Source organism: Rhamphochromis sp. 'chilingali' (assembly GCF_963969265.1).
Source record: "Rhamphochromis sp. 'chilingali' genome assembly, chromosome: 9".
Lineage (NCBI taxonomy): Eukaryota > Metazoa > Chordata > Actinopteri > Cichliformes > Cichlidae > Rhamphochromis > Rhamphochromis sp. 'chilingali'.
This window is the reverse complement of record NC_137936.1, coordinates 16,294,257-16,314,439: the sequence shown is the minus strand read 5'-3', so window position 1 is coordinate 16,314,439 and position 20,183 is coordinate 16,294,257. Positions and strand designations below refer to the sequence as shown.

The 20,183-nt window shown below is 41.3% G+C and overlaps 1 protein-coding gene across 3 annotated transcripts; it reads right to left on the bottom strand.

The window, feature by feature from the left end:
* Positions 1 to 1,718: 1,718 nt before the first annotated feature.
* Positions 1,719 to 20,051, bottom strand: ikbke (inhibitor of nuclear factor kappa B kinase subunit epsilon). Of its 3 annotated transcripts, none has more exons than XM_080892418.1 (21): positions 19,621 to 20,051; positions 18,212 to 18,311; positions 17,837 to 17,974; positions 17,612 to 17,741; positions 17,353 to 17,534; positions 9,981 to 10,141; positions 9,713 to 9,823; positions 9,407 to 9,586; positions 8,330 to 8,529; positions 8,076 to 8,134; positions 7,870 to 7,961; positions 7,652 to 7,753; positions 7,157 to 7,214; positions 6,434 to 6,546; positions 6,268 to 6,344; positions 6,142 to 6,181; positions 5,936 to 6,037; positions 2,640 to 2,736; positions 2,378 to 2,469; positions 2,204 to 2,275; positions 1,719 to 2,114 (listed from the first exon to the last, which is right to left on the bottom strand). In XM_080892418.1, exons 2-21 carry the CDS (start codon positions 18,308 to 18,310, stop codon positions 2,051 to 2,053), a joined length of 2,169 nt encoding a protein of 722 aa, XP_080748544.1. In that variant the 5' UTR covers position 18,311; positions 19,621 to 20,051; the 3' UTR covers positions 1,719 to 2,050. The 3 variants fall into 3 exon arrangements, with proteins under 3 accessions (XP_080748544.1, XP_080748545.1, XP_080748543.1); XM_080892419.1 differs by having other exon boundaries at positions 19,649 to 20,051; XM_080892417.1 differs by having other exon boundaries at positions 19,871 to 20,051.
* Between the last annotated feature and the right edge of the window lie 132 nt (positions 20,052 to 20,183).

Here is a 20,183-nt window from a genome sequence, read left to right as displayed (position 1 = left end):
TACACCAAAGATTACATCTTTGACCCCTCAGGTAAATATTTTCATCTTGTGTCACATCCCTTTTATATTTAAGGTTTAAATTCTTAAATTATGGACAAAATCACTTTTTGTGATTATGTGTGTTTATTTCTAATGGGGGCTTAGAAATAAACATTATTTTCAAATGATTTGATTTCTGTTTTGAGTTTCTTGTTGTCGAGTCTGTTTTGTTTCTGTTTGACTCTGTTCAGTTTCACTATTATTTTTAGTATTATTTTGCATGGAGGGGATTTGTCAGGGGCAAAATGAAAGGTTCTGACTCGGTACTGCAAGACAAACAGCATTTTTTGGGCAGCAGACTAACAAGTCTCTAACCAACAAGACAAGTCTCAACAGACCTTAGTGCCAAAGCCTCATCAGGAAGGGTGTGAAACCAAAACTGAGCAAACTGACAAAAACTCAAATCTTGTCCAATATATGTATATATTTATTTTAGAAGCATAGTTTTTATTTCACATAACAAAAAAATAAACCCAGAATGGCTCAGGCTACAACTATTACTGACCGGGAGACGTAAAAAACACACATTTGATGAATCTGATTTGTAGGCCTCACTCTGGACTGACAGTATCGCAAATTTTGTCTCAATGTAAAATATCACAAAGTCTGTCTGTTACACTTGTTTGTGTGGGCTAAAAACAGTAAAGTTTTCCAATTTGCCAGAAACACGTCATGAGCTGAAAAAAATAACCACAGAGGCAGCTGAGCTCATCGCCCCCAACTGATCTGAGAAAGTCCACGAGGACGCCCACGCCCTGCCCACACACTTTCTTTCATTTTCAATTTCTCACACTTGTTTTACGTTTTCACTTCAGGGTTTTTTGGTGTTTAAGAGCAACGATATTCGTTCACACCCACCATAACCTGACATTAGGGGCCAGGAAAGGATTTCATCCACTTTTCTGTTTGAAATCTGGCTCTGACTGAATTATTTTTAAAGACTACAAAACAGTCAAATAAATAAATAAAAGTTGAAAAAACAGCAAGTATTTCCCCCCTAAATACCGCCTTTCATAATCAACAAATAACAAAGCTGGGATTTCCCCAGCATACACCACAGTGGCTAATGTCACTTTATAATGTCATTTTGGTCAGCTGTTATCGAAGTGTTAGCTTTAATGCCCTTCTGCAAAGAGAAAGAAGACACTGTGGTGAGTCCTGAGTTCCCCATGGTCGTGCTTCTCTTTTACAGGGATTCCCATGATGAAACACACAGAATTATTTTATCATTCCACTTAAAAACCAACAGGAACAGAAACAAATGTGGGTTAAAAAGATGAAATAGAGCAAATTCATCATCAAGTGGAATGATCAATCATTGGAAGGCCTTTTTCATCAAAAACACACAGACACAAAGAAAAACAGAGTCTACAAGCACAACCATTACCCTGTTTATAAGCAGATTTGTACAGAAACATTTTATACTGTTTTTTAATAATGTTTCTATATCCCAAATATAATCAAAACCTGCATACTAGTACACACTCTGTCTGGATAAATATACTATTCAAGGTTCTCCAGAGCCTACTCTTCCTCTTCTGTGAAACAAAGGACCACAAAAAACAGAGTAAGAGCTGACTATGCATTCATTGATCCTGGCTGACTATCTCTATGGCAGCCTATTACAAATACAATAACACTTAAGGCATTAATGAAGATTTTATTGATCTTATTACTGCTATACTCACACACACACACACACACACACACACACACACACACACACACACACACACACACACACACACACACACACACACACACACACACACACACACACACACACACACACACCTGAAGCCTATCCTCCTTTCTCTTTGTGCTTATCTTATTTCTAAATTGATAAAGGACATTTCATTGATTGTTAAAGGAAGAGGAAGCAGATAAAAACAAACACTGTAGATGGTCCTTGAAAGGCCAGTACATTCATTAATGGCACTTAAGATGAGGTGATTTTCAGAGAGTGTGCGTGCGCCTTTCAGAGGCAAGATCCAGAGACAGTGGTCTTGTGTCACAGTGTAGAAGGTCTGGCCAGAGTCGGCTCCAGAGCTGCAGGAGAGTTCACGGCTCCCAGGCTATGGAACCACAGAAATACCATCAGCATCATGCTGCGTGTGCTTTGACAGATGAGATTTGTTAACAGTAAGGTGGTCACACCACTGACCTCTCTATAATACCGTTGTTACACTGTAGCTCCCTCACCAGAATCTCCATTTCCTCCTTCAAATGGTGCATCCTACAAAAAAGAAAGAAATACTGCAATGGCAGTCGGGAAATGTCTTAATTTTACACACACACACACACACACACACACACACACACACACACACACACACACCTGGAGACCATCTGGTCATTGTCTTTGGGTATGACTGCTGACTGTTGTTCTGGTCTTTTGGACTGCAGAGTGTAAAGGATTCTGTCCATAACCTGAGGACGACAAATGAGACATGACATAGTCACTGACTTGCTCGACATCACTAATACAATAACTACTGAGCACAAACAAAAAGGCAGCACAGGAAAAATGCATGTCAGACTCCATGTTTATGCATAAGGTGTCAAGACTGTCTCCTAGGCATGAAAAGAGTGATACTGACCTTATTCTGGCACTGCTCACTCATCTCTAAGTCTGCTATTAAGCCTGCAGAGAAAGAACTGAAGTCCTGCAGTCGGGTCTGCAGCTCCAGCATAAGGCTGCAAACAAATGTAGAAGCACACTTGAGTAAACCTAATTGGTAACAGACAGGTTTTCAAACCCACACCCACCATCCTGCACCATTCTTGGAAAGACCACTCTGCTTTCAGTTATTAAACACCATCATTAGGCTGGTAACTAGGCAGGGTTTAAGGCTCAACGACCTCATAGAAATAACCTTTTCTTCAAATTTTTAACCATCAAGTGAATACCAAAAATGTTGTTCACCCTTGTGTCCTTTTGGCCTCGCACTCCTTCACCTTCTTTTCCTAAGCCAGAGTTTCCTGTTGCTCCAGTTATTCCACTGCCTGCCATGGGAAAGCTATCGCTGGCCACACGAGTAAACAAAAATGCCATCCTGTTCCTGTTTTAGTTGCTCAAGCATCAAGTAATTTTCCACGGAGATTGGATATCCACTGACAGACAGTGCTGCCAAATGAAACAAATGCTTATAGATAAACAATCATGGTGGTGGTGGGTTTTCTTTTTAATTTTTATTGTCCAATCACGTTATAACGACGATGAAAGATAATTTAAAAAAGCATTACTGAGAAAATGGTGGTTTGTACATGTGCAGAGGAGTTGTGTTTTGGAGATGATCACACAGGATTTAACGATATTAAAGAAGTTTGATATAAAAAAGATTATCATTGAATCTAGATAAAACCAAATTTTTGTTGTTTGGAAACCAAAAGAAAAATATCAAAGTAAAAATATGTGTTGACAATGTATATTTAAAAAAAGAGTGAATTAAATAAAATTTCTTGGTGTGATCACTGACCACAAGGTCTGTTGGAAACCACAAATTACTTATGTTCAAGGGAAATTGGCACCGGGCATGGCCGTCCTGGGGAAAGATAGGAAATACTGGAGAAAGAAAGCACTGCACATATTATACTGTGCTTTACTACTGCCGTATATGAGCTACTGTGTAGAGGTCTGGGGAAACACATACAAAAGTAATACACAAACAATAACAATAATACAAAAAAGGGCCACTAGATTAATAAATAATCCAGGATACAGTGACCCTGAATCCTCCCTTAGTTATGTTGCAATAGACGTAGGCTGCCGGGGATTCCCATGATGCATTGAGTTTTTCCTTTCCAGTCACCTTCCTCACTCACTATGTGTTAATAGACCTCTCTGCATTGAATCATATCTGTTATTAACCTCTGTCTCTCTTCCACAGCATGTCTTTTATCCTGTCTTCCTTCTCTCACCCCCAACCGGTCGCAGCAGATGGCCGCCCCTCCCTGAGCCTGGTTCTGCCGGAGGTTTCTTCCTGTTAAAAGGGAGTTTTTCCTTCCCACTGTCACCAAAGTGCTTGCTCATAGGGGGTCATATGATTGTTGGGTTTTTCTCTGTATCTATGAAGCGCCTTGAGGCGACTTTTGTTGTGATTTGGCGCTATATAAATAAAATGGAATTGGATTGAATTGAATTCCAAAAGAAATCTGATAATTGTTTATAGAAAGAGAAGGTGAGTATAACTTAAGAAGGAAATGGAATTTTAAAATACAAAGTGTTAGAACAACTTTAAAAAGTATGTCTATCTCCATAGCAGGAGTTAAATTATGGAACAGTCTAACAGAAGAAATTAAAGAAAGTAACAACATAAACCAGTTTAAAATAAAATATAAAAAACACATTTTAAACAAATATAAGAATGAAGAAAACAGGGTTATCCCGGGGCGGTAATGTTGTTCGTAATAGTGTTTTAGTTTGTTTGTTTCATAATTTGTGAATCTGCCAATGTAACCATTCTGTCTTTATTTATATGAAAGTAACTATACTGTGGTGGGGCTTGTTTATTTGTTTTGTTTTATTGTTTGTTTGTTTTGTCTTTGCTTTAGCTTCATATGTTGTTTGTTTAATTAAAAGAAAATTAAATCAATGAGACGTAAAACTTGAGGGGGTAGGGACTAATAAGTGTATACTTCTGCCTACTCCTTTTCAAACAAAATAATGGAATGATCTTTTGTAATGATTGTGAATGCACATGTTTGAAATAAAACTGAACTGAACTGAAGGAGGGACCGTGGATATATTGGATAAAGGATATAGAATACTGAACTGCCAGCCAGGGGGAAAAGAGGAGGACCTCAGAGAAGTCAAACCTTAAGATTAGGCTTAAAACCTTCCTTTTTGATAAAAATTATAGGTAGGGCTAGATCAAGTGACCCTGAATTCTCCCTTAGTCGCGCTGCAATATGCCTAGGCTGCTTGGAGCCTCCTATGAAAAACTCACCTTTTTCCCTGTCCATGTGTTTATACAGCACTCTGATGTAATTATTAATTATTATTAATCTGTGGCTCTCTTCCACAGATTTCCTTCTCTCACCCCCAGCCGGCAGATGGCTGCCCTTCCCTGAGCCTGGTACTTCAGGAGGCTTTTTCCTGTTAAAAAGGAGTTCTTCCTTCCCACTGTCGCCAAATACTTTCTCATTGGGGGTTTTCTGTTTGTTGGTGTTTTCTATGTTATTTCTGTGCTATTGTAGTTTTTTCACCTTAAAATATTAAGCCTTACCTTGAGGTAACTCTTGTTGTGATTTGGAGCTGTAATAAATAAACCTGAAGAAAATGTCACTGGATTCAGCTGAAATCCAGCAACAAATTGCAGATGGCTAAATCAATCAGTATTGTGTGTCAACTATGGAGACATTTCTTCATGGTGGAAGTAAGAATTGTTTTCTTTGTGTGTTTTTGTTTGGAACACATATTGTGTATTATAGAGGGTGGATAACATCTTTGCTTGCTGCTGGTGATGCTATCATCCAAAGGAGGACGATTGGAGTAGGGAGCGAACCACCCAGCCTTATTATGGTCATTACTTGAGCCAAAAAGAAGGATAAGTCACCACGTATTCACTGGATAATGACTTGTCAATCACAATCGTTTGTCTGGTCAAGGTGGCAAAAATTCTCAGTTTGAGGCTTCACAAGCTGCGTGGCTCCACCCATCTTTTATACCATATATGTTTTTAACCTGTATTTTAAATTAAAATGTTTCTACTCTACTTAAACACATTTGAAAGACAGAGAATCAAAGTGCATAAAGTACGTAACCTGTATTCCATGTTACACAAATATACAGTGATGATGACCAGGGTTAATCAATAACATACAATATCAGCTTTGATCAACTGTTTGAATGACTGCTAAAGGTTATTTTAATGAAGGAGTAGCTTGCTCTGACCTGTTCCATGTTCTTGTTGAGTCTAAAACCTCTTTGTATCTCTGCACACAGTCTTCTCTGAACAGAGATTTCACTCGCTTAATGTGGCTCGACAGGTGGATTCTGTCAAGGAAGAACGACAAACAGATTACACGACAGCGCAGGTACTTTACAGGCTGGGGCATAGCTGTGGGAACACAAATCCATAATCACACACACGCACTCACTTCTCAAACTTGTGGATTTGCTCATCATTGTATGCTAGCTCTGTGGGAAAAAGAAGAAATCTGTCAGATGAATAATATGAAACACAAACAAGAAATTTATAGTATCTATAGAGAAGCTGTGCATACTGCCAGTCAGCCTGTCTTTACGATAATGCTGATGAATTGCTGTTATCTTCTGTAGCAGCATCTCTATCTTCTGGCAGCTATAAGAAAAGAAATTAGTTCTAATAAACACTTATAAATAAAACCAATTGTCCATTCTGCAGTTTTGAATCCCTGCCCCCGATAGTACCTCTTATCATTGGCCAGAGTCTCTGACAACTTGGCCTGTTCTATCTGCAGTTGATCAAGTCGGTTCTGAAACTCTTGGATACCAGCACTGTACAAAGGTAGGTGTTGATGAACCTGAGGAGACAAGCATCTCAGATTCTTACACACAACACATCAACAAAGCACAAATCTGTGCAATCAGTTATGATTCAAGCACTCACATTTAGGGGATTCAATATGAGACGCATCAAATATAAGCTATGCTGTCTGCCTGTCTCTCATGATATTGAATTTCAGTCAACTGCGAGGGAACTCTAACTCCTTTGCATACCAGGTTTAAATCTTACTATAACACTAAGGCAATGTGCCTGTTTATATATAAATTCATAATAAACCTAAATTTAGCATCCTCTAAAATTTGAACTACAATACAGTATCTTATAATTCTAGTAGCAACTAAATATCCATCTCAAAGACACTCAATCAGTGTTAATATTTGCCAATAGGTAGCATAAAAAGCAGGATGATTATATCTGCTTTCCCTCTATGATGTTTTTAGAATAACAGCATGTAAATCAGGTGCACCACAAACTGCAGCATCCAGTACTACTACTACAGTACCAGCAAAAAGGTATTAAACCTTCACAAAGACAAGACATAATTTGAGTTTTAATTGTACAGTTTTAACTGGGACCTGTATAACTGCATCAGTCGAGCTTGTCTGTTTTTTGCTCTTGGTACTCACCTGCCGCAACCTTTGACCATTAGCAGCTGAGCCTTGATTTTCTGAAGTGTAAGGGTCTCTAAGAAATGTAGCAGATATTGGAGGAGAAAGGAAGGTTATAGGTTAAAGATGGCATTATTACAGTATCAGGAACATTAGAAATGTTTTGTGTCTATGTTTACACAAGACCTAGCCTCATTTGTCAAGATAAAAAAAAAAAAAAAAAAAATCTACCTCAGGTAACAAGTATGCCCGAATTATTGCAAACACTGCACTTTACCATCTCGAGTGCACTTTTACAGAATTAATTTTCTGTGCTTATTCTAAAAACACTTACGGGTGCCAGTGCTACCCTTCAGCCTTCTAGTAGATACACTGTATGTATTCATTTGAAAATCCCACGTGACTCCCTTCTTGAGCTATCACATTCACAAGATTTCCAGAAAACTTGCTGCAACAACAATACCTCTTCAGCCTTTTACAGCTTAGGGTTAAAAAGTGTGCAGACAAACTTACAGTGTGCGAATCCCGTGTTCTGCATTGAGGCAGGACTGCAGTCTAATGGTGACCATGGCAATACTGTGCAAGGCTTCTCTGCACTCGTTGCGCAATTTCATTCTAAGAAACAAGAAAAATAGGGAAACGCAGAACATAAACTGAAGGGAAATAACACCCGGGAGGCCCAGAATTCCAAGAAGACTAACAAATAATTTTTATCTGTGTTTGTGTCTCACATGTAGCTGTAATATCCCTGCAGCAGCAACTCCCGGTGTGTGTGCAGCAGCCGTACTATCCTCAGATACTGGTGGACTACACCTACTACAATCTAAAAATAAAAGGGGATCGGGGGGAAAAGAAGGCAGATATGAAAAGTGTTTAGTATATAAAATAATATATTAAATAATATTTTAAACTACCGGTAATAACAAGGAGCATTTACCTTGGAGAAATTGTAATCTGCCATGACGTCAAACCTGGCCGGGATGACGGGACTCTCTGCTGCAGAGGACAAAAGAAATACATCGCAAAAAATATAGAATTCATGAAAATGTGCAATCATGTCTGTGCAACTGTGTGATAACAACTGCATGCTCACACCAAACCAGCTAAAATATTTCTGTTGAGACAGAAACTGACACCTTTTTCTCAAAACTTAACACACACATATTTCCGTTATGCAAGTCTCGGTCTTACGTTCTCTGAATGGCAGGCTGGTGTTTGCTTCATCAGTTGCATAGCTGAGCAGAATGAGGGGCTGAGAAGGTGAAGTTCGTGGAAGATTGACCACCTTCATGCTGCCCTCCAAGAGCAGGTCATGTCCGAGGTACATGTGATGTTGTTGCTGTACCCCTATACCTGTTTGAGACGCCACCTCTTCGAAGAAGATTGATACTCTGGTTGAGAAGAGAGACAGATTTTAATTTTGTTAGACACATTTTTAAATTTCAGGAGCAAGTTTGCTTCTTAAGACTGTTCTCAGTGCGCCTGGTCGCTGCTGTTTGGAGTGAAGCTTATTTAGTTAACTTCTTTCTTTTTGACTTTTCTCCTGGAGCTGGAGGCTTTGAATACCCTTTTGATTTGTTCTTGTCATTGGTGTTTTTCTTATTAATGTCCAAATCCCCACAAATAAAGTGTATTAAATTTCGGTGATTACATGTGTCAGTAAGCCTTTTAAACCTTTAGTTCGCTTCATAAACAATGACAAAATAATAATGGTCAGATTACCATAAAGCTGAGTTGCAGACATATTTTTATACAAAAATAAATGTAAAATAATTATTGTATTTGTTTTAGCTTTTTGTCTTTTTTTCAGTGCTGGCAGAGACAAAAACAGGAAACATGGGGTGAAAAAAGATGAGGAAATAGCAGCAGTTATGTTTGCATAAAAATCACTATTTCTTAAATTACAAACGTAACATACAAATCTGCTCTGTCCTCAAACGCTCTGAGTTCTACTGCACAGATTCAATGAACTGAGAGTGAAAGGCTTTAAAAAAGCAATTTGAGATTACAGATATAATCCACAGCTCAGCACAGAATTTACTGGCATTACCACATTAAAACTATAACACATATTACACCTCATTATTCTGCGAGTTCTTCTGCTGCGTATTTCTTGTATAAATTCCAGAAAACAAAATGGTTTCACATCATTGTCAGTAACAAATTCAAACTCTCATCAAGATACTGAGCTTGCACTACATTTTTTTAATAAACAAAAACAGCCAAAGGAAAAAAAAAGGCCACCCATAAAGGCCTCTGCAGACTTACGTGTTGTAGTGGTGTATGTAGATGCAATGTGCCATGGCCTGCTGCAGAGAAAAGAGGTGAACTGCTTGCCGCTGCAACACATCTGTGGTGGCTGTGAAGAACTGGTCAAAGCACCAACACTTTTCCTGGTCAGCCTCCATTATACCTGCTAGTACTGGAACCAGCTGCACCCTTAGACCCCTACAGCCACAGAGACAGGGAGAGCAAGAAAAGGGAACAACAAAGAGAGACAAAAAAAACCATGAGGGTTTGATGGTGACAAGGTGTGTATAAATAGGATTTAGTTGTTTTTATTAGGTGGCATACTGTGACAGCTGGCAGCTGTGAGGTAGGTGATAGCTCCAGTCTATAGGTCCGCCCTCTCTCCGTTGTATTCCAGCTATCGCCCCCATAGGTTTCTCTGTGGTTATTTTGAACCTATAAAACAAAACCCCCAAAATGGTTCAGAGGAAATACATAAATATATGTCCTAAGGCACAGTTACTAACATTGATCATGGCTGGTACATGTAGATGTACAGATGTTAGCTGTGGTTTCAGTTGGGGGCTTGAAGAACTCTAATGTATTAACTTACATAATGGGCTTGTTCCTGCGTGGTCCTTCATATGGTGTGAAGGGAAGACTCCCAGTGGCAGCGTGGTATAAGGTCACACCAATACTCCACAGGTCGACACTCACCCCGTAAGATTTATGATGAGGCTTACGTAGCACTGCGCGCTCATACATGTCTGGGTGCTACACACACACATGAAGAAGAGAAAACAGTCAAAGCACCTTCATAGTGAGCCACAGTGCGCCATTTCGATCCAGCACTGTGTATCAGTCAAGTCTACATAGTTCACCTTTTGTTCTGATAACGCAGTGATTCCCTGGCTGGGGCCCCCTTGTGGGGTGCAAAGGTACCACAGATGGGCCGCAGAAACAACAGAAGGTCAGTTTGAAATTCCTCAGATGTATGTACTTTTATAAATATATTTATTTATATAAAAAGTGACTTAAAACTGGCGATAAAAGCTTGTGAGTTTGGGATATTACTCATTATTTTAGCCTAAAGTCGCTGCTCTTGTATCAAAGTTTGTGTGCCAGTGGCAGGTGGGTCACACATTGGCCTTTAAGACGTTACATATGACTGGGTAGCATTTGAAATTTATAGCCATAATCGTGTTTTTTATGGTTTTCTGATAAAATTTTCAAGAAAATACATCACTTGTACTTTGATTAGTGAGTGAAGATTTAAGACTAGATGAGCCCCATGGGATTTTCTGGTTTTTAAGTGGGCTGCAGCACTCTTGATTTTAGGAATGGCTGTTATAACTAATAGATTTGACCACTAGATGGCTACCTAGTCCTGATCATGCAGGCTGCCTTTAAATATTCAAATTTGGGCTCCTGAAGATTGTCATTTAAATGTCACTTGGATACTGTCCACTTTGCTGTGAAATCGGACCCTGGTAACAAAACATTTTCACATCTACCTCAGGTTAAATCACTCGCAGAGGTGTTGGTCTCAACCTAATCTAACATAACACAGAGATTCACATCAGAGTTTACAAGGTAAGATATTCCATTGGGGAAATTGGGAAAAGCAAAATAGTTTAGTGGGGACAAGGCTGCAAGCCGAGTGCTGAAGGAAGCATTTTAATTATTGCAATATGAAAGTGTATCGATTTAAAGCTTTTACTTTAAAAATCAACACTCCTTGCGAACATGTTATGTTATATACCGTAATTGTCGGGCTATAAGCCGCTACTTTTTGCACAAGCTTTGAACCCTGCGGCTTTTAGTCAGGTGCGGCTTTTCTATGGATTTTCCATGATTTTTGTGATATCGTAAGACGATTTGTTTTGTTTGTTCCGCTGTTGTACGGCACTACGTTGCCTGGCGGAAGGATCGAGGTTCAAGAGTGGTATGTTAGTCACATGTCCGTCCGCCAGGCAACGTAGTGCCGTACGAAGTAGCGCGAAAAACAAACTTCAAAGTAGCGCTACGCATTCAGCGGGAGGCGTGGATGACGAGCGGCGATAAACTTGCGAAAAGCAAGTTATGCCCAACTCCACCGGTGGATTCTGACATCGTGGAAAAGTGCGAAAACATCCACGATCACCAACGGATTTTGAAGGGCTGGACTGCTGCATGATGAAGAGGAGGACACCGCCACGGCCCTTCTGAGGGTGTTCGACTCTGACACTGACAACGAGGATTTCTTTGGTTTTGAAAGTGACAACGAAGGAGAGAAGCGGAGAGTGGATGACGAAGCCATCCTGAGCCTGTTCGTTTCCGACATTGGAGAAGAGGACTTTGGTGGTTTTAGAGTGCAGGAAGAAGAGAAAGATGGTGAATGACTGACTTTTCTTCTCCGTGTCACTTCACCTGAGCCTAAAAGGTAGTCCGAATCTATTTTTCTGGTGTGCTGTAGGTTACTGTTATGTACTACATGTGCAAATATGTACCCATAACTTGATTTTCAAAATATTAATAAAAGGGGTGTGTCTCCAAACAGCCATCTCTTTCCTGACAATTCCCTTTGTGCATATTCTCTTACATATGATAAGTCAACATTGAAACACCTGCGGCTTTTAGTCAGGTGCGGCTAATGTATGTACAAAACAGGATTTTCCCCTGATTTTAGCTTGTGCGGCTAATATTCAGGTGCGCTTTGTAGTCCGGGAAATACGGTACTTTTTATTGACCCCAGTTATTAGATGGGAATGAATGCACTCTTTCACCACTGTACCTACAGATGGAAAAACGCATCATCATAAATGTTTTTAACTGTAGTGCAAATGGAGCATAAATGCAACGGACCATGTCAAGGCCACCTGCAGGCTAACCCGAACCTGAAAAAATAATATAAGACAACTCTATGTCCACTAACCACTGCTTGCTTTATTCTTTAGGCGGGATAGTGGACCTGCACAGAGCACTTGCTGTCGATGAAGGCAGTGTAAAAAACATGTATTTCAGTCAGTGAGTGGGCTACTCTTCCCTGTCCTGTTGTTCATCCCACAGACAAAAACGATGGAAAGTATCCACTACAGCTATTGTCTGTGCGTTTCCTGCTGTATTTTTTTTTTTAAATCTTTGATTTTTTTTCCACATTCTCCCTTTTCTATTCTGGTCCACTCGACAGTGAATCAGCATTCGATTGACTCCTAGGTGATTCAAGTCCAGTGCCGTACAGTAGGATTTTGAAGGACTGCATGGCAGCACGTGTGCGGTGGCTAAAGACTCCTCTGTTTGCTGTCCTAATGGAAGCATGTACATCTGCTGATATCCCAGCGTTGGTGTTGTTTCTACATCATCATAGCAGTGTCGGTCGACAATCACCATCGCAACTGACCAATCATGTTGTCTGAGCATTCATTTAGCATTAGCCAAGCAGTTATCTAATCAGGGCTTTAGGTGCACCAGCACAAAAGTTAGGTGCACCCAAATCTTTCAACCGCATCGCTTAACACGACAGTTTTACATATTCACTTTTTTTTTTTTTTTTTTTTAAATTGCTGTCCATACAGACATATTGATTTGTAAATGATTAACTAACAATCTTGTCAGCACAAAGTTCTTTATTTTGAGCACAGTTCTACAAGAAAGATAAGTTACTGAAAAAGTGCTTGTGCTTAAAGTGCTTTGGCACTTTGCCACTCTTTGGCAATATTGCAGGCAATGTTAAACTTAATCATGATCTCTGCCTCCTCTGATGACCTGTTTCCTGCTGTGAAAGGCAGTGGGGAGAGGGGACACCTGGGCAGTGCATTTATCGCGGCATATAATGTGCTTTCTGGATACACTGTGCTGTCTCAGCATTTCAGTTCGAAACGTATTAGCACCAGTCACAATTGCAGTATTGCCGGCCATGGTCCTTCCACACAGTAAATGCAGTGCATCATGTTGTCAGCTTTATCTGTATCTTAGCCAGGGAAACTGGTCAAGCCACTCTTCTATTGTATATACTTTCCCCCTTTTGCTTTCAATGGGCTCTGGCTCGGAGTCAATCGTATGTGGCTCATTATCTGATGCTGTCTCTGGACCAGTGTTACAGAGGTTTTATTAGAGACACAGCTAGTTTTGCAATTTGGCATAATTTTAAAAAAGTTTACATTTCTTCAGTATTAAACAGCAGAAATTCGGTTTTCTTGTCAGAGGTCATTCTTGGGAAAAATACAATAAAAAAAAAAACAGCGGCCGACAGCGCTGTACACGACTTGTTTGTAACAAGCGAATGAATAACGAAGAAAACAGATTTGAGATGGGAAACTGTTCTCAAAATAGAGAAAGAGCTGTGAAGGAAGTGTTATTTTATCATGGTGGAAGCAAAACAGCAAAAGTAAGAGGGAATTAATGGCAATGTTTATCAAATGTGAAGTGTAGTTTTGATCTTCTTCAGTGAATTTTGGTTGGAGAGAGACAACACCTGCAGCTTCACTGTGAGCTGTCGGCTTTCAGCCCCGACAGCGTGGGGGCATAAGTGCCGTTGGGTGAGAAAGCCGACTGTGGTGAGGCGTGGTCATCGATGCAGACGCACCTGCACAGCATCCGCGATCACGCCCGCTGTGTTAAAACACGGGGGAGCAGGGGTTGTGGGTTGGAAGTTGTGGTGTGATGTGATGCGTGGCTGGCAGCTTAAGAGCTGCAGCTGATAACAATAAATGGCTCTAAATGATGATCTGTGGTCCCACCGTGACTTATTCACACCACACCGACATCTCACAGATTCTGATGCATCGGGTCCATGCTTTGTGTTTACGTCTTTGTCCGGAATCCTTTTCCCTGCTCTCATTTACTGTTTTAGCTGTTTGGTGGTTTTTGAAATAGTTTTGTGAGGTTTAACTTGAGATTCTGGCGTTTCTGATAAAATATATTTATATTATATCAGGATTTAATGAATCAAATTGATTATTGACTACTCACCTCTCTCTATCCGCCTGCACTTTAAAACGTATAGACACCTAGGCCTACAGGAATATTTGGACCAGGGCCAACCAGAGAGGTCCCGCCCCTGACTATCTCTGATTGGTTTAGACCACGATATGGGCATAATGTGTGTCTGTTGTTGACCACACGTAGACAGAGTTGCGGAGACTTTTTTTACTCAAACGGCTGATCGCACCGGTGTGACCTAGGATATTTTTTAGTCGCACCATTCAGAAATTAGGTTGCATGTGCGACCTAATTGGTCGCACTCTAGAGCCCTGCTAATGCTACTATCACAAGCAAACCAGCACTAAAAACATAATAAACTGTAATCAGTCTTCACTCACTTATTCGAAGGTCCCCAAAGTATTTACAGTGGGGCAAAAAAGTATTTAGTCAGCCACCGGTTGTGCAAGTTCCCCCACCTAAAATGATGACAGAGGTCAGTAATTTGCACCAGAGGTACACTTCAACTGTGAGAGACAGAATGTGAAAAAAAATCCATGAATCCACATGGTAGGATTTGTAAAGAATTTATTCATAAATCAGGGTGGAAAATAAGTATTTGGTCAATAACAAAAATACAACTCAATACTTTGTAACATAACCTTTGCTGGCAATAACAGAGGTCAAACGTTTACTATAGGTCTTTACCAGGTTTGCACACACAGTAGCTGGTATTTTGGCCCATTCCTCCATGCAGATCTTCTCGAGAGCAGTGATGTTTTGGGGCTGTCGCCGAGCAACACGGACTTTCAACTCCCGCCACAGATTTTCTATGGGGTTGAGGTCTGGAGACTGGCTAGGCCACTCCAGGACTTTCAAATGCTTCTTACGGAGCCACTCCTTTGTTGCCCGGGCGGTGTGTTTTGGATCATTGTCATGTTGGAAGACCCAGCCTCGTTTCATCTTCAAAGTTCTCACTGATGGAAGGAGGTTTTGGCTCAAAATCTCACGATACATGGCCCCATTCATTCTGTCCTTAACACGGATCAGTCGTCCTGTCCCCTTGGCAGAAAAACAGCCCCATAGCATGATGTTTCCACCCCCATGCTTCACAGTAGGTATGGTGTTCTTGGGATGCAACTCAGTATTCTTCTTCCTCCAAACACGACGAGTTGAGTTTATACCAAAAAGTTCTACTTTGGTTTCATCTGACCACATGACATTCTCCCAATCCTCTGCTGTATCATCCATGTGCTCTCTGGCAAACTTCAGACGGGCCTGGACATGCACTGGCTTCAGCAGCGGAACACGTCTGGCACTGCGGGATTTGATTCCCTGCCGTTGTAGTGTGTTACTGATGGTGACCTTTGTTACTTTGGTCCCAGCTCTCTGCAGGTCATTCACCAGGTCCCCCCGTGTGGTTCTGGGATCTTTGCTCACCGTTCTCATGATCATTTTGACCCCACGGGATGAGATCTTGCGTGGAGCCCCAGATCGAGGGAGATTATCAGTGGTCTTGTATGTCTTCCATTTTCTCATGATTGCTCCCACAGTTGATTTTTTCACACCAAGCTGCTTGCCTATTGTAGATTCACTCTTCCCAGTCTGGTGCAGGTCTACAATACTTTTCCTGGTGTCCTTCGAAAGCTCTTTGGTCTTGGCCATGGCGGCGTTTGGAGTCTGACTGTTTGAGGCTGTGGACAGGTGTCTTTTATACAGATGATGAGTTCAAACAGGTGCCATTCATACAGGTAACGAGTGGGGGACAGAAAAGCTTCTTACAGAAGACGTTACAGGTCTGTGAGAGCCAGAGATTTTCCTTGTTTGAGGTGACCAAATACTTATTTTCCACCCTAATTTACGAATAAATTCTTTACAAATCCTACCATGTGGATTCATGGATTTTTATTTCACATTCTGTCCTCCTTACAGGGAGGAGGTCAGCGCCCTGACCCACTGGTGTCAAGACAACCATCTCACCCTCAACGTCGCAAAGACAAAGGAGTTGATAGTGGACTTCCGGAGGTGCAGAGAAGTACACACCCCCATCACCATCAACGGCGCTGCTGTGGAGAGAGTGAGCAGCTTCCGGTTCCTTGGCGTACACCTGGCTGAGGATCTTACGTGGTCAGTACACACAAACAAAACAGCGAAGAAGGCGCAGCAGCGCCTCTTCTTTCTCAGGAGACTGAAAAGATTCGGCATGAGCCCCCGCATCCTCAGGACCTTCTATCACTGTGCCATTGAGAGCATCCTCACTGGATGCATCACCACCTGGTATGGCAACAGCACCGCCTACAACTGCAAAGCTCTCCAGCGAGTAGTGCGGTGCTCTGAACGGATAATTGGAGGTGAGCTTCCCTCCCTCCAAGACATCTACAGGAAGCGGTGCCTGAGGAAAGCGGGGAGGATCATCAAGGACTCCAGTCACCCCAGCCATAAACTGTTCAGACTGCTTCCATCAGGAAGGAGGTTCTGCAGCATCCGGTCCCGAACCAGCAGACTGAGAGACAGCTTTTTCCATCAGGCCATCAGACTGCTGAACACGTCATAGACACCTCAGCTTCACTACTGGAACTTCAACATTATGCACTCCACACTGTATATAAATGCCACTTGTTTTGCACATATTCAACTCTGTATATTTTATATATTTTATTATTATTATTATTATTATTGTTATTATTTTTTTTTTTTTACTATTTAATTTGTAAAAATGTGTATACACACACACACACACACACACACACACACACACACACACACACACACACACACACACACACGTAGGAAAATATTTAGTATACACATCCAGAAATGCATACACTATTATATATTGTACATATATTTATTAGTTTCAGGTTGGCCATTCTTGTATTTTGCTCGTTTGTGTTGTTGTGTTTGCACATCTCTGTTGCTTGTGGGGCTCGCACACAAGAATTTCACTCGCATGTGCTGTGCCAGTGTGCCTGCACATGTGATGTGACAATAAAAAGTGATTTGATTTGATTTGATTTGAATAAATACTTTTTTGCCCCACTGTAGGAAACCTGGCAGAGGTTTGCTCAGTGAGTCCGCTATCTTACCAGATACTCTTCAGTTCCATAAATGGAGACAAACTTCTCGTCATCTTCGAGCTCTCTTGCTGCTCCAAAGTCTGTCAGCTTGTAAACAGACCTGCCGTCCTCCCCAACCTGCCGCATTATGTTCCCTGGCTTAATGTCCCGGTGTACCACTCCATTTTCCCGCAGGTGATTCATACCTTGCACTGAAGAGAACAGAGGGTGGAAAGTTTCAGGAACAGGTGCATAAAATTACAGACCGATACCACATATACACACCCACCTATACACTGCAATACTGTGAGGAACTCTGTTTCAGCGAGACCAAAGGCGTTTTCCGGCTCCTCGAGCAGGCTTAGGAGACTCCCTCCTGAACAATACTCCATCACCAGCACCTTCTGTTTAGAGGGCAGCTGAAAGGTGAGGGATTAACCGTGAGGTGTGCTTCTTTTACATGTTGCTAATATTTTTCTTTTTTTTAAATATAGATATCTTTTTGTATTCTTACCTCTTCCACGGTGAATAGCTTGATAATATTGCTGTGATTGAGTTTCCGGAGCATCTCGAACTCCCTCATCTGGACCTGGTGGGGGCGGTTGTAGCTCATTATGTTAAACACCTTGACGGCCACCAGTTCACCCGACCTCTGCAAACACGCATGCACATTTGCATCACAGATACATCACAGCATTGCGCAAATGTGTCAGCAATCAACAGCATCTCTGAAACCACAGCTTTTCTTATCGTACATCCTGGTATTGCTCTGAGCAAAAGAAGAAGAAGAAGAAGAAAAGCAGGCTGAAATTTCAATAATGACGGCAGCACTGATGTGAATGACTTTTCCTGTGAGTACGATGAGATGATAAAACCATCCTGTGGTTACCTTATGGCGTGCTTTGTAGACGCTGGCAGTAGCCCCCTGCCCGAGGACATCGTCTACAGACCACAGGTAGCTTATTGTACTGGCTGTAATACCTGACATACTGGAAGAAATGAGAAGGGAGGGTTACTATTATTAGAAAAGCCTTGGGAGACAGAACCAAGGTTATCCAATCATAAAACAAACAAATGCTAAAATAAAGAGGTTAGTATCGGATAACCGTACGGCCTGCTGTTGTAGTATTTGTCAGTGCATTGCCATACTGCAAATTCTGGTGTCAATCTGATACCAAGTAATGCAGGGCCAGCATTACCTTTTGACTTGTAAAGGTACTTTACCTGGGGTATAGCAGTGTATCATGACATACGAGATGCACCAGGATCAATTTGCATATTCTAAACAAAACTCCTCTGTTTGCTGTCCTAATGGAAGATGTACATCTGCTGATATCCCAGCGTTGGTGTTGTTCCTACATCATCATAGCGGTGTCGGTCGACAATCACCATCGCAACTGACCAATCACGTTGTCTGAGCATTCATTTAGCATTAGCCAAGCAGTTATCTAATCAGGGCTTAAGACCAACTTTTTGCCACAGTTGCACTGGTGTGCCTAACTTTTTTCTTAGGTGCACCAGCACAAAAGTATTCTAAACAGATTTAGAGATCACTAAATCATGGTGGTTTTTACTTTCTACAACAATTAGTTGTTAAAACAAAACCTTTCGGCTTTTCATTTATTGTGAAACTGGGTTTTTTTTTTTTTGGGGAGGCCTGGAATGTAAATGTGCCTGTCTGTAAAGCACTTTTGGTCATCTTTTATTAATTAAAATGTGCTGTAGGCTATAAACAAAATCAATGTGACAGTCAACACAACAAGGTTGAGACATCTTTCATACTGCATGACAGGCTCCAACCCACACCGAGACACTAATAAGGTTAAACGGAAAGGAAATGTTGGATAGATTGATGTTTGAGGTGAGGTTTTTTTATATTTCTAAAATAAATAAATAATTTAACACAATGCAGTGGGCTACATGTCAAACTGAGAATAGAAAAAAAAGTATCGATCCTATTATGCTAGTATCGATCTGACACCAATACCGGCGTTGGTATCGATACTTTCAATTTTTGAATCGATCCGCCCACCTCTAGTATTTGCATTTATTTATTCGCTTTAAACAGGCTAGTTGAGTTCATGTCGTCACAGCAGCCATTTTTCCCAGTAAAAGCAGGTGTTACATTAATTAAAGCTCTGTCATTAGATAAATACCTCCACGGATATCTCCACTAACACGATTTTTTACATTTTACTTCTACTTCTACATCAAAGGCTCTATTAAAACGACGTTAATACGCGGTTAGCTACTTGAAGCTAGGTGTTTAATTAGTTTAGCAGGGCTCGCGCTACTAACCTATGTAGGAGCTGTAGCCGGACCTCACCTGGACCCGGTGCTGCTGCTCGTCAGTCGTCCTTTTAGCCCTGACGGTAACGTGGCAGGAGCAAGAAAACCGCTTTTTTTCAGCCGTGCCGCCACAAATAACTGCTGGTAATGTTGGTTACTAACTCCAACTGCCCTCTGGGTTACTGTAAATCCAGCTCGTCTGAAAACAAAATACGCCTACGTGTGAAACTTCTTCCGCAGTTAGAAGCAGCTTTCATACCTGGAAGGGCTCCTTTCCGAACAGGTGAGACGCGGAGAGGAGGTGCTGCTGGACACGGGCTCAGTGTGCCGTGGGTCACTTTTTGTAACGGGGATCCAGGAGGGTTCGTTCAGAGGCAGCAGCTGGCCGCATTGCGTTATCGTTTGGGAAGTGCGGACTTCACGTTGTGGGACGGACTTTAGATGAAGGCGGAAATGTAGTTTCCCTCTGTGCCTGTGTGAGAGTGACTGCCGTGAGAGTACGCAGATCAGCTCAGAGAAACTGGGGCTGGAAAACCCAGGAGCCATACTGGGATTATGTTTTTGCTAGAGGG